At 38.0% G+C, this 13,072-nt stretch overlaps 1 protein-coding gene across 5 annotated transcripts in view; it reads left to right on the top strand.

Annotated features, from left to right (window-relative positions):
• Positions 1 to 13,072, top strand: part of mapkapk5 (MAPK activated protein kinase 5) — a 47,073-nt gene that overhangs the window by 8,941 nt on the left and 25,060 nt on the right. For all 5 annotated transcript variants that reach the window (XM_069932791.1, XM_069932792.1, XM_069932794.1 and 2 more), the window contains 3 exons: positions 3,060 to 3,135; positions 7,471 to 7,568; positions 7,751 to 7,859. In XM_069932791.1, the coding sequence (XP_069788892.1) occupies positions 3,060 to 3,135; positions 7,471 to 7,568; positions 7,751 to 7,859 (283 nt within the window). The remainder of the gene's footprint in view (positions 1 to 3,059; positions 3,136 to 7,470; positions 7,569 to 7,750; positions 7,860 to 13,072) is intronic.

A 13,072-nucleotide genomic window follows, 5' to 3' on the forward strand; every position in this document is an offset into this window, starting at 1 on the left:
GAGAGGGTCAAGAACTTTCAAATTCTCTGAGGATCTATCCTGGAGCCTCCATGTTGATGCAATCACGCAGAAGGCTCACCAGCGGCTATACTTTGTAAGGTGTTTGAGGAGATTTGGTATGTCACCAAAGATTCTTGATACCTACCGTGGAGAGAATTCTGGTATGGAGGCCCAAATCTCAGGACAAGAAAAAACTTCAGAGGGTTGTTAACTTGGCCTGCCACATCACAGGCACTAGACTTCACTCCATTGAGGACATCTACATGAGGCAGTGTCTTAAAAAAGCAGCCTCTATCCTCAAAATCCCCCATCACTCAGGCCATGCCCTCTTCACTCTGTTACCACCTGTAAAAAGGTACAGAAGCCTAAAGACTACCATTTAATGGCACAAGGATAGGTTCTTCCCTGCCGCCATCAGATTCCTGAATAATCAATGAACCAAAGACACTGCCAAACTTGAGTGCATTATTATTTTAATTTTGTAATATTTATGTAGCAAGATGGTTTATAATTTAAATGTTTGCACTATGATGCTGCCACGAAACACCAAATTTCATGTCTTGTTCAGGACACTAAATTCTGATTCTGATGTTCTTTTGGTTTTCTCCCTACATCCCTAGGACACATGGTCAGTCACCTAATTGGCTTCTGTAAATTTCCCCTTATGAATAATTGTAGGGATGTTTTGGGGAGAACATTAGGGTTTTTAGTGGAATTAGTGTAGCATTAATGTAGTTAGGGTTAGGGGTGTGTATATATGGCATGGAGGGGGAGGGATCAGAAAGAGCATCTTGTGTATATTGGTTTGGAGTATGCATCAGGATTGAACAGGTAATGAGATGGACAGGGCAATCGTGGGTGGGAGTTTGGAGGTTTTCTGAAAGAGTTAAAGGGCAAATGGATGTCTTGGATTTTCTATTAGCAGTCCAGCTAGCTTCAGACTCTAACATTTGAAAGAGGCGACACAGGTAGATGGTAGTAAAGAAAGCATTTTAAGTTTTGCAGTTACGAGAGTTGGGGCATCACGTTACAGCTAAGCAGAAGTTGACTGCATTTTGAGTATTGTGTGGAGTTCAGGTTCAGGAAGGATGTCATTAAGCTGGAAAAGATTAACAAAGTTACCAGAACTGGAGGGCTAGTGTTATAAGGAAAGCAAAAAACAAACTGCTGGTGAAAGTTAGCAGAGGGAAATGGATAGTCAACATTTTGGTTCAAAACCCTGCATCTGGACTGAGAAAGAGAGGGAAGATGGGCAATATTAAAGAAGTGGGAGGGAGGGGTGAGTAGTTGATAGACCCAGGAAGGATGAATGATTACAGACATGGGGGAGCAGGAATGGTGGAATTGAGAAACTGAGGCAAGAGGATGATGGATGGAAAGTTGCAGGAGTGTGATGGATTCCAGCTTCTACAGTCCCTTGTCTCTCTTTTATGTGAGACTAGGCTGGACTTTTTACCCCTGAAGCATTGGAGATTGAGGGTATGACTTGCAGAGGTATGTAACGCCATGAGCAGTGTCACAGATGGGAGCCTAAGGTTAGAGGGCACAGATTTAAAATGAGAGGAAAACTATCTAAAAGGGTCCTGCGCAAGTTTTATACAGAGGGTGGTAGGTATGTGAAATGAGCTGCCGGAGGAAATGATAGAGGTGGGTACTATTACAAAATTTAAGACTTTTTGACAGATGTGTGGATAGGAAATGTTCAGAGTCCTGCCAAATGCAGGTCAATGTTGATCATATTGGGCTGTAAGGCCTGTTTCTGTATGTGCTGTATGATTCAATGACTAAAGCAAACCTTAAGCTTCAGTTAACACCCACTTCAGCTTTCTTGGAGGTTTAACAGTTTTTTTCTCATGTCACTGTAAGTGCCCATCAATCACCATGTACCAGGGCTTGTTATGCATGAATGTGCTAACAACATGGACCATCAATTTTCTCCTCTGATTTGAAAATAGCTTCCCCATTGGAAATGTTTGACCATTATTTGTTAGAAGATTATTACAGCCAGGTCTTGTGTATCCTTTACAACTTCTGATGTGAATAAATTCCATTTGGAATCTTTGTCCAATAATGAGAAATGGTTAAAATAACAGGGTTGGCTCTCTATTTGTCCACCCACCCAACTCACTTAACTTTCCCTTCCTTAGCCAAGTCCAATCATAACTAACTTTGGTAAAAGTCAATTAAGAAGAGGTTTGACTTTCATGAGCATTACAAAGTCTTGACAATGCTTTCACACGAGTTGTTCTTCAAGATTCTTCTTTGAAGGCTGGTGGAAGAATTTTGACCCAATGATTCAATAAGGAAAAGCAAGTCAAAATAAAATAACACTGGGGATATGAAAAAGAGGGAGGGCAATTTTTTTAATGTCTGAATGGAAAATTGTGATATCTTTTAAAGTAGGAGAGACTAATTTTCCCTGACCGATATGTAGCAAGTTTTTCCTTGCTGCACTGCAGTTAATGATATATAAATGACATCTATTTCAAGGTTTCAGATGAGATCTGTGTCGGAGTTGTGTCACATCTTATTTTGGTTTCCACAGGACCAGTGTTTAATCTTTTCTACCCTGATCCTATTAATATTATTTGTTTATGAATACTTTGAAGGAGAGGGTTGTAAAATTTGACATTCCTCCTGTTTAAAATGGTCTACAATTTTATTGGATAGAGAATTTAAATAATCATCTGTCGTTTGTTTTCTATTAGAGCATAGAACATTAGAGCACAGTACTCACCCTTCGGCCCACGATGTTGTGCCATCCTATATAAAGCTACTCAATAAACAAAACCTTCCCTACCTCACACCCATACCCTCTATTTTTCTTGCATCCATGTACCTGACCCAGTCTTTTAAATGTCCTGATTGTACCAGCCTCCACCAATACAAGGGATCCAACACTTTTTTAAAATATAAAAAAGTTTACTCCTAGCATCTCCTTTTAAACTTTTCTCCCTCACCTTATACAGATGCCCTCTGATGTTTGCTACTCTTGCCCTGGGAAAAATATGCTGGTTATCCACCCTATCTATTAATATTAAGTAATTGCTTTATTTTAGAGTATGCATGAAAAAATCATCTGGAGAACGGTTTGCACTAAAAATTCTCCTTGACCGTCCAAAAGCAAGAAATGAGGTAAGTGTAATGACTTTAAAATATATTTAATGTAACTTTCAATTCACGCTGAAAGATGTTGTTATTCTCAGGACAAGTAGGCCTGAGAAATTAGTGAAAAGTACGTGATGATATTTAATTAGCTCCCTGTTACTCCAATGAAAAGCCATTTTAAAGAAAGCAACCTTATTCTTCCTATTCCAGAGATTTATTGTGGTGAGGTTTCTCAGTCTTTTTGATTTGTGACATTAAAATGTAAAGAATAGTAGAAGATTACATGCAACTTACTGTTGTTTAAAAGCTACAGAATTTTTAGAGAAGTCAAAGAAATGTGTAAATGTAGCTTTGTGTAAATAACCAGCAGACGGACGACTGAAGAGTATATTTTTTTAATATCTGGGCAAGGAGATTAAGTTAGTTTTAAATTTGGTATGTTTTTCTTGGTCTTGTATTGCCTCATTAAAGCAGAAAAATTAAAATTCCCAAGTACTGGGCCATCAGTGCACAATACCATGAAATATTATGATATGGGCTCTTTTTTAATTATTTTTTAATATGATGGATTCCTAATCTGGCTAAAGTAGATTTTAACAAGAAGCCAAATATTTTCATCAGCTAAAGGGAAAACAGAAGGAAACCAATTATAGACATACTTTGCTTTTTTTGTTCTTGTACTAACTGCAACTCTGAATCCTTAAAACCTCTTTTCGTAGCATATTATGGTGAATATTTTTTATTATTGTAATTAGTACATTTTGCGTTTTTGGCTGCAGCAAGTAAGAATTTTGTTGCATCTGTATATTGTACATGGCAGTAATCCCACATTAACATTGCTTGTTTTTGTCAAAGCTCAGCATTTAGATGATCTTTTGCAGATTATTGATTATTTCAAAACCTTTTATTAAAAATAAATAGAAGCAAATTTTAAGAATGAAGAAGAAAAATCTAGATGGGTTTTGTATAGGGTGAAACCTGAAGCTGAAAGGTTAGCACATGAATTGCATTAAAATATTATTTTGCTTCACCAGGCATTCTGTTAGTCTCTCTCTCTTCCCCCCACTCCTTCCAATCTTGCTGTGTTCTTGTGCTTATACATAATAATCAGAAGTTTAAAACAGGCAGTCCTCCTAAATATAGCACATATGTGTATGGTGCTGATCTGAGCAGCCTTAATTAAGGACTCCCGGAAATCTCTTTATTTTCCCAGCATGCATACTTACAACCTTCCCAGACAAAATGAAACAAGAGTCTTCAGTAGAGTGCAAATCTTTCTTGCTTCAACAATTTCCAATATAATTTTCTTGTTATGCTGTTCTCCATTTCCCAGCCTTTTTATTAGAGCAAGAATAATGAATCCTGTTGATAAATAATGTAAGAAATACATTTAAAATGAATAAAAAGAGAATATATTAAATCAAACTTTTAGTGGGTCTGGCTGCTTGCATTCATACACTTTAAAAGAATTCAGTGAAGATTAGCTGAAGTATCACTTCTTATTAAATAATTTATTGGAAGAGGTTTAATGACAGAAGAATGGCATAAAGCAGATTCCTGTCTTTGAGGAATAGAACATGTTCAGATAAATATAAATTAGTTAGCATAATATTAGTGGTATGAGTAAAGAAGAGAATTGATGAATATCTAGGAAGGTAAAACATAATAACAAATAGTCAACATGGATGTCAAAAAATAAATATCTTGCTTGACCTGGCTAAATAATTTTTAAAGAGGTAATCAAAGACGATATTTAAACTTGCCCCTTCACAGACTAAAGAGGTCAGAGAATGTGGAGTCAGGACACAGTGATCAAAATAGATTGTTAGCTGACTTCCAAGTACAATGCAGAGAGTGGGAGTAAAGAGGGGTATTCACAGAGATAGAAGGTAGAGAGTGCTATTCACAATTTGTATTAATAATTTAAAGTTTGAAGTTCCAAATTCTCTGCATGGTAGGTAGGGGCAAGGAGCTATTAAGTAAGAAGATTGCAACAAAATATAAGACAACTTTAATAAACTTGACTAAATGGTAGATGAGGATCAACACCCATAAATATGAAATGATACATTCAGGAAACGAGAATAAGCAAATCACTTGTTACTTTCACTATGCAATTCTCAGTAGGATAGAGGAGCAAAGAAATCTTGAACTGCAAAATACACCAATCACTAATTTACCTTGCAAGTTAACGTGATTAGAAACGAAACAAAAAGTACTATGCTTCAAGAGCAATAGAAAAAACTGGAACTGTGGCACTGCTACCTCTGCTCAGGAGGCTCAATTTGGTCCTGACCTTGTTTAATTTCTGATGGGTGCTCCCTCCTGCGGTTGGCAAGTTCTCCCTTGGCTTTGTGAGTTTCTCTGGTGCTCTGGTCTTCTTCCAATGACAAGGATGTGCTGGTTGATAGGTTATTTGGCAATTATAAATTGCCCATGGAATATGTGGATGAGGAAATGATCCTCGCTGGAGCATAATTTCTGTGAGAGGTGCTGGACAAAGTAGTGACTCTCGGTCTTTCTTAGATAGACAAAATTAAAGAATTTCATGTATGTTACATTCTAAATGTAGTATTACATGACAATAATGGAACCTTTACCTTTCCCTTTAAGATGTGAAAGGAAAATGGGATTAGCTTCCCTGAGTGCTTGATGGTCAGGATGGAAGGGCTTGTGTCCATACTATATGACTTGGTTGTCAGTGACTAACTTTATCAATCCTTGGTTAGACTGCATTTGCAGTATAGCATACATTTGATTTCTGCATTATGTAAAGTACATAGATGCAGTGGAAGGATGCAGAGAAGATTAAAATTGATACCAGAAGTGCAAGTGGAAATGCATCAGTAAAGAATAATTGGATCTCTTTTCCTTCTTGAGAAAGGGGGTTGAGGCATGACATAATAGAAATTTATAAATTATGCAGTAGATAAAAAGAGAATGTTTCAATTTGTGGTGCATAGCATAACTAGAAGCCATTAATATAGGATGGTCACTAAATAATTGGGAATCCAAAACAAACTTCTTCACAAAAGACTGAGAATGTAGAGCTTACTCTGATGTTGACTAGTGGATGTATTTTAAAGGTGTCTGCAAGCATCCAATGAAACAGTTAATAAAGGATTACTGTGATAGATCAGATCTGATATTGACATGTAATATAATATAACATAATAACATGAAATTGCCTTTAGTCTTCTATAAGGCAGATAAAGATTTGCCATTAGCATTGCCTAGTGCCCCTTTCAGTCAGCGAAAAAGAAGCAAAAAAAGAGCCCCCAGAGGCATCAAATGGATTAGCCTCCAGCTCTCCTGCAGCCTCTTCAGCCACACAAGACTCTGGTTCAGTTCAAACCACTGGCAACCTGAGCCCAGATCCAAATCTCCGACATGATGAGGAAGGCTTCAGCGCCCAGGGTCCTTCGGGATGTCTTGGATGAAGGTGGCTCAAAATGGAACATTAATTTGGGCTGAATAGCCTGTTTTGTGCTGCATATCTGATGTAATTCAATGATGTTTAAGAATTGCCCCATCCACCAACTAAATGAGCAGAGTCAAACTTTGTGGAGTTTCCAACTCCAAGATACTTGGATTATCTGAAATATAATATCTGAAAAATGAGGTTTAAAAAGCACTTATGTTTTTTTTTATTTTCAACAATTACATTAATTTTGTCCATTAGAAATAACAGCCATTATCCAAAAAAAAGAATATTTTTACTTTTCAGAGAAGTCACCAAACCCAAAGTTTTCTAGCATTTTTGTTTTTCTTTCAGATTTCCAGGTTTTGCTCTTCCACTTTTAATGTGCAAAGGAGAGTATGTTTGACTGAATTTATAATTGGAAATTTATATAATTGTCACAACTGACATACTAATAAATCGGCTAAGTTTTCACAGCACTTCCTGTTATTTCAAATTCTTGACATTTAAAATTTAAAAGGGAAATACTTTATTGTCATCTTGAGTTATTCAGTTATTATTCTCTTTCTAAGTTTTATGCTAAAGTTCTGCAGCAATAAAAATGTTTAATACTTTCCATGGAAAAGAATATGGGGCACAACGCCTTTACAGCGCCAACAATCAGGATTGGATCAGGGTTCGAATCTTGAGCTGTCTGTAAGGAGTTTGTACTTTGTGGGTTTTTCCCAGGGCCTCCAGTTTCCTCCCACCATTCAAATGTACCGGGGGTGCAGGTTAATTGGGTGTAAATTGGGCAGCATGGATTCATAGGCTGAAATGGCCTGTTACCGTGCTGTATGTCTAAACAATAGATATATATATATATATATATATATATACATACTTACCATATTTATAAGTAAAACATTTTTGATTTCTAATGCAGTTTAATCCTTTTACAGGTTCGACATCACCTCATGTGTGTGGGCCACAACAACATTGTTCAAATTATTGAAGTTTATGCTAACAGTGTACAATTCCCTCATGAGTCCAGTCCAAGGTATGTCTTCAGTTACTGTGATTCATGAAGATAAAGTAAACCATCAGATATTTAATTATTTGGAGGAGTTATAATTAACTCTTTTACAAAATGTGCTCTAAATTAGGGTGCACATCAATCTTGTGTTTATTTAATTACTCTTGCACTAAATTCACTATCTTATCCTTTGGAAATGTCTCTAGGGCTCGGCTGCTAATTGTAATGGAGATGATGGAAGGTGGGGAGTTGTTTCACAGAATCAGCCAACATAAGCACTTTACAGAGAAAATGGCTAGCCAGGTTACTAAACAGGTGAGAATTCATTCATGAAGGTACAGATTTTTTTAAAAAGTGAAATATCTGCCTATTAGACAACATTGAGGAGTTTCAAATGAAAGTTCAGGTAATCTGGATTTTAAGATCCACTGTATTCATTTTTTTTTATCTTGACACACATTCTCTTCAGAAGTCAGCATAATGAGATATTTGTTTTCCGATTGGAGAAAGAATACTTTGGAATAGGTTGCCATGGTAACCACTTAACGAGCTCTTTAAGTGGGATTTTGTGGCAGAGGGGTGTGGATACGAGTAGATTCACAAAAGCTTCTCCATGAAGTTGATCTCTTTTTGAATAATCAAGTTTCCCAATTCTCTGGTGGCAAATCAAACAACATAGCAGATGCTGAAAATAAAAATGGATCTGGCATCATGTGAGCCAAAGTTAAACCTAAGTCACAAATCATCTCTGGATTACTGCCTGTCCACAATCAATAGAATCAAAGTTTGTTTAGGGGAATGGGGTTAAGGATTTTGGTTCAGGTGATGCTGTTAAGACAGGTTTGACAAGAATTGTGTTGGGACCAGTGTTCTATCAAAATGAATAACTAGGTCTGTTATGAGTTATAATAGTATGGTTATGGATAAATATGTCTTTAAAAGAGATTGTGGGGGTTTAGTGCCAGTAACACTTCACAAAAGAGTAACACTTCACAAAAGACATTTAAATGCAAGAGTTTTGCTGAAGCTAGACATTGACGCTCCAGGCTCAGAAGTACTGATAAGATCTTTCAAAGATTGAGTTTGGAGCCTTGGGAGAGAGTTTTGGTTTTTACAAGCAGAGAGAAGAAAAAACAAACAGGATTCTTTTCTCAAAGAGAGAGAAGTGAGTTCTACAGTAGCAGTTGAGGCTGCAAAATGGCAGGCTTATAGAAAAACCTCATTTTGAAGACTGGTTGTGAGTTCTGAGTTCAGCCTGTTCAAACCCCTTGTAGTCCTTATAAGAGGAAATGGCTGGCTAGAGTGTTTCACCTGAAATAAGGGAAACGAGAGGAGCTCTGTGGTGACTTGGAAGAAGAGGATATCATTTGGAAAACCCATAGTGGGGCAAGTTTCTTCAGCAAGATACTGAAGTGATTAATTGGAGAGAATCAGTTTGTGTCCAATGAACAACAAATATCTCTCTGAAACCAACAAGAACCTTCCTGAGTGGTAACCATTTACCTTTAAGCACCAGAGCCTGGTGAAGATTCATAAATGTTAAATTCTGTGCACAGTATAAGAATTGCCTGATACCAGTGAACTTGGAGAAGAAAGAAGTGAATGATTGGACTGTGAAACAAAGAATTATCCTGAACATATACACATTACATAAACGTGCACTTAGAATTCGAAGGGGGTTAAGTTGATAGTAATGTTAAAGTTTGATTTTGTTATTATGTTTAAAGAAAATGAAAAGCAACTTTTGTTTAAGTAACCATTGTCTTGGTGAATTTCTATTGCTGCTGGGTTTTGGAGCCCTCTGGGCTCATAACAGGTCTTTGTAGGGAGAAGGGTTCAAATTAAGAAAAAACAGGGCAAGAGTGCAGGGTAGCAAAATGGGAGTGGAGATGAATTTAAGTCAGGAAGGGTCCGAGCATGCAAGCATAAGGATGTATCTTTAATTAAAATCCAAATAGGGAAACTAGCTGATTAAAAGAAATGGATACATTAATGGATAAATGGATTTAAAGCCTAAGGTTTTGAAAGTTGTTCCAGAGATGGTTGCTGTCTTTGAAAACTCCATAGATTCTAGAACCATTCCCATAAAGGTATCCTCACTATTTGGGAAAGGAAAGAGAGAGAAAGCTGGCACAAATAATTGGACAGGCAATATGGATTTATGATAAGTAAATAATGTTCAATTATTGTTAGATTTTACAGCTGTAATTGGCAGAGTAGATGAGGAGAGACTGGTGCAGTGGTTCTCAACCTTTTTCTTCCCACTCACATACCACTTTAAGTAATTCCTTTGCCATCGGTGCTCTGTGATTAGTAAGGGTTTGTTTAAGGTGATATGTGAGTGGGAAGGGAAGGTTGAGAATCGCTGCTCTGGACCCAATTGTTATTGAAATATTTTGCTTGAGAAAAATTGTCATTGGCCCATTTCCTTTGGAGTTACGAAACCATGCACATATCAAGTCAATTCAGTACTAATCACAGAGCACCGAAGGCATAAGGAATACTTGAGGTGACATGTAAGCAGAAAGAAAAAGATTGAGAACCATTGGACTAGTGGATGTGATGTATTTGGAGTTCCAGAAAATCTTCAATAATATACCATATACTTTATTAAACAAAATCAGATCAGTGAATTGTAGAAATAAATGAGTAAAGTTATAGCAATTGGAATATAACATGAAAAATATGAAGTTTTTTTAGTCGATAAAGTGGGAATATTTTTTTGAATTTCTGATAAATGACAAGATGTTGGTGATAAAAGGAATTTTGTCTTTGTACACAAATCACTTTTCCCCTTTCAGGTGTCAAATCACCTGTTGGACAAAGAAAATAGTTTAGTATAACTCTCTTCATACTCAAATCACTTAAAGTGAACTACACTTTTAATTCACTTCAGGGCTTTTTACACAGAGATCCAACAAAACTTCCATAAATAAGACCTGTCAATTAATCTGGCTTTGGTTGTTTACACTGAACCAACCAATGCCGGGCCAGTATGTCATTTTACACAGTAAGCTGGCATTCCGGGAGCACAAGAGGCAGGACGTGTAACACACTAGAGTTGGCGTCTAGTGTGATGTATAACATGTGCGCCAGACATTGCTTTCTACACAGAAATGGAGGTTGAACTTGATGTGCTTATGCTAACCGTGAACATTTATGCTACTCTTCAAGCACAAGCAAATTTGCTGCACGTTGTACACAAGGTTTTGATGCGTAGATGGCCAGATTCGTGCGAGCAACGTGATCGTGCTATCAGAAATACATAGGAGAAATTGAAGTGGGGCTGTTTGAGGCAGAAAGGTGTGCAAACCTTAGATGCTGTAGAACGTTTTGTTCTTGAGAGTCAATTGGTGCTGGTCTCCGATAGAAAAATGTGGAGGAGAGAGGGACCACACGGGCCCGTGTTTTGGACTAATGTCCTCAACAATTTTGATGAAGATGAGTTGCAGAGTTATTTTCGTATGTCTCGGAACACTTTTGATTTGTATTGGAACTCATTGAGCCACACCTGGGTGCAAGTCAATAAACTGGCGACAGCCTCTGGAACTTCAGCTTAGACTTGCCATTGCTTTGTAGTGGTATGCTACCCCAGGTGAATATGGATCCATTTGTTGTATTTTTGGGAGAGGAGGGTGTGTGTATTACACCAAGTTACTGGAGCATCGATGAGGGCCCTTTTCAAATGTTTTGCTCACCTGCCGAGTGGTGCACGTCTTCAGGAACCATTGAAAAGATGTACAGAAAGGGGATATTCAATGTGCGCTGGCACCATCGATGGCAACATGTATTCCCATTGACGCCACCCCCCCCCCCATGAAGATGCACCAGCCTACTACAATTGGAAAGGGTGGCACTCCATTGTTCTTCAAACTGTTGTTGACCACAACTGCTGGTAAGGATCACAGCCTAAGTTACAATTATTTGTCTTTAACAATTAATGTGTTTCGTATGTCGATCTACACAGTCTTTTTGTTGTTCCAGCTTCACAGATGTGTATGTGGGTAGGCCTGCTTGCACGCATGATGCTCAACTTGCCCATCTACTGAAAGGCCAAAGATCAATGCAGGTACCTCTTCCCACATTAAGCAAGTTTATATACCCCACTGTACAGTAATGTATGTGTGGATCATTCAATCAATCGTGTTTATTTGTCATGTAACCATATAGGATACAATCTCAGTGAAATTATATATAAAACTGAAGGAATGGTTGACTGAGTCTACTTCAAATAAAACATGACAAGTTCAAGGGTCAGGTTTAATCATTTTTGTTGTAAATGGCCAATAGAAAACATTAGCGAACTGTTTGTGATCTCAGAGGTTGCATAAGGTAACCGGTTCATTGCTCTTCCCACAGAAATCCAAAACTGCTAATGGAATGGAAATCCCTGTGCATCTAATCGGAGTCCCAGCTTACCCCCTCAGGAAGTGGCTGCTGAAAGGATTCACTATCCACCACGCACTTGATCAATGGCAGCGAAGCTTTAACTACCATTTGAACTCGGCGAGGATGGTAGTAGAAAATGCTTTTGGACATCTCAAAGGTCACGGGAGATGCCTGGCCAAGTGGTATGATGTTTGTACCACTTTTGTATCAGAAGTTGTAATTGCCTGTTGTATTTTACACAATATATGTGAAATCAACAAGGAACACTGAGCTACCCAATGTTTCAGAGCCTGATCGAGCTGCTTATCAGGGTGCACATGCACAGTCACCAGGCTATCTGTGAAGTAATTATGTCCATTTTGTAAGCTATTTAAGCAAACAAATAACAACTTTTAGTAAATCTATATTGCACATGGCAGAGAATTGTAGTGTACAGGAAACATGTAAGTAACAATAAAAATGGTGAATTCAACGGCGTATAACTATTTATAACTGTACAAATAAACGAAACACCAATGACCATGTATAAAAGTAGTATGGCACAATACAGTGTGGCAACTATTAAATCACTCCAGCAACTGGAGAAAAGCGGAGGAAGAAGGTGGTGAAATGACTCATATGTCTCGTCCTTATAGTGGATGCTGTCATTCTGCAGTGGTGGCAGAAGCGTGGTACTGTCGTTTGGGAGTTTGGCGCATTCGAGCGGGAACAGGGTGATGTGGTACATGAGCTGCCAGGTCTTGTATAAGTGAGGCCTGATTCTGCAACTTTTGCTGAAAGACCTTAAACATGTTGCTGAACCCATTCATTTTATCTGTCCACTTCGTCTATCAGCCTCCTGTGCTGCCATCTCCGCCTACTGCGCCCCTCTCCTCAGCTGCTCCTCATGGGACCTCTGCACTTCCAATCAAAGGTGCTCCCTCTCCACATCCTCACGGTCCATAGCCAGTAACAAGACCTTCATTTCCTTCATCACCACCTGGACTTTGGTTGGTTTCTACCTTTACTGCAGCAGTAAGCATCCTAGAGAACAATAGAACACAAGCGACATTAGTGAGTTGGCTCTTTAAGGGCAAATATACTCTCAAAGACACAGGGAGGAAATAAAGTTAATCACAAAAAAAAAAGTTTTTATCTGG

The sequence above is a fragment of the Narcine bancroftii genome, chromosome 4, assembly GCF_036971445.1.
Source record: "Narcine bancroftii isolate sNarBan1 chromosome 4, sNarBan1.hap1, whole genome shotgun sequence".
NCBI classification, from domain to species: Eukaryota; Metazoa; Chordata; class Chondrichthyes; order Torpediniformes; family Narcinidae; genus Narcine; species Narcine bancroftii.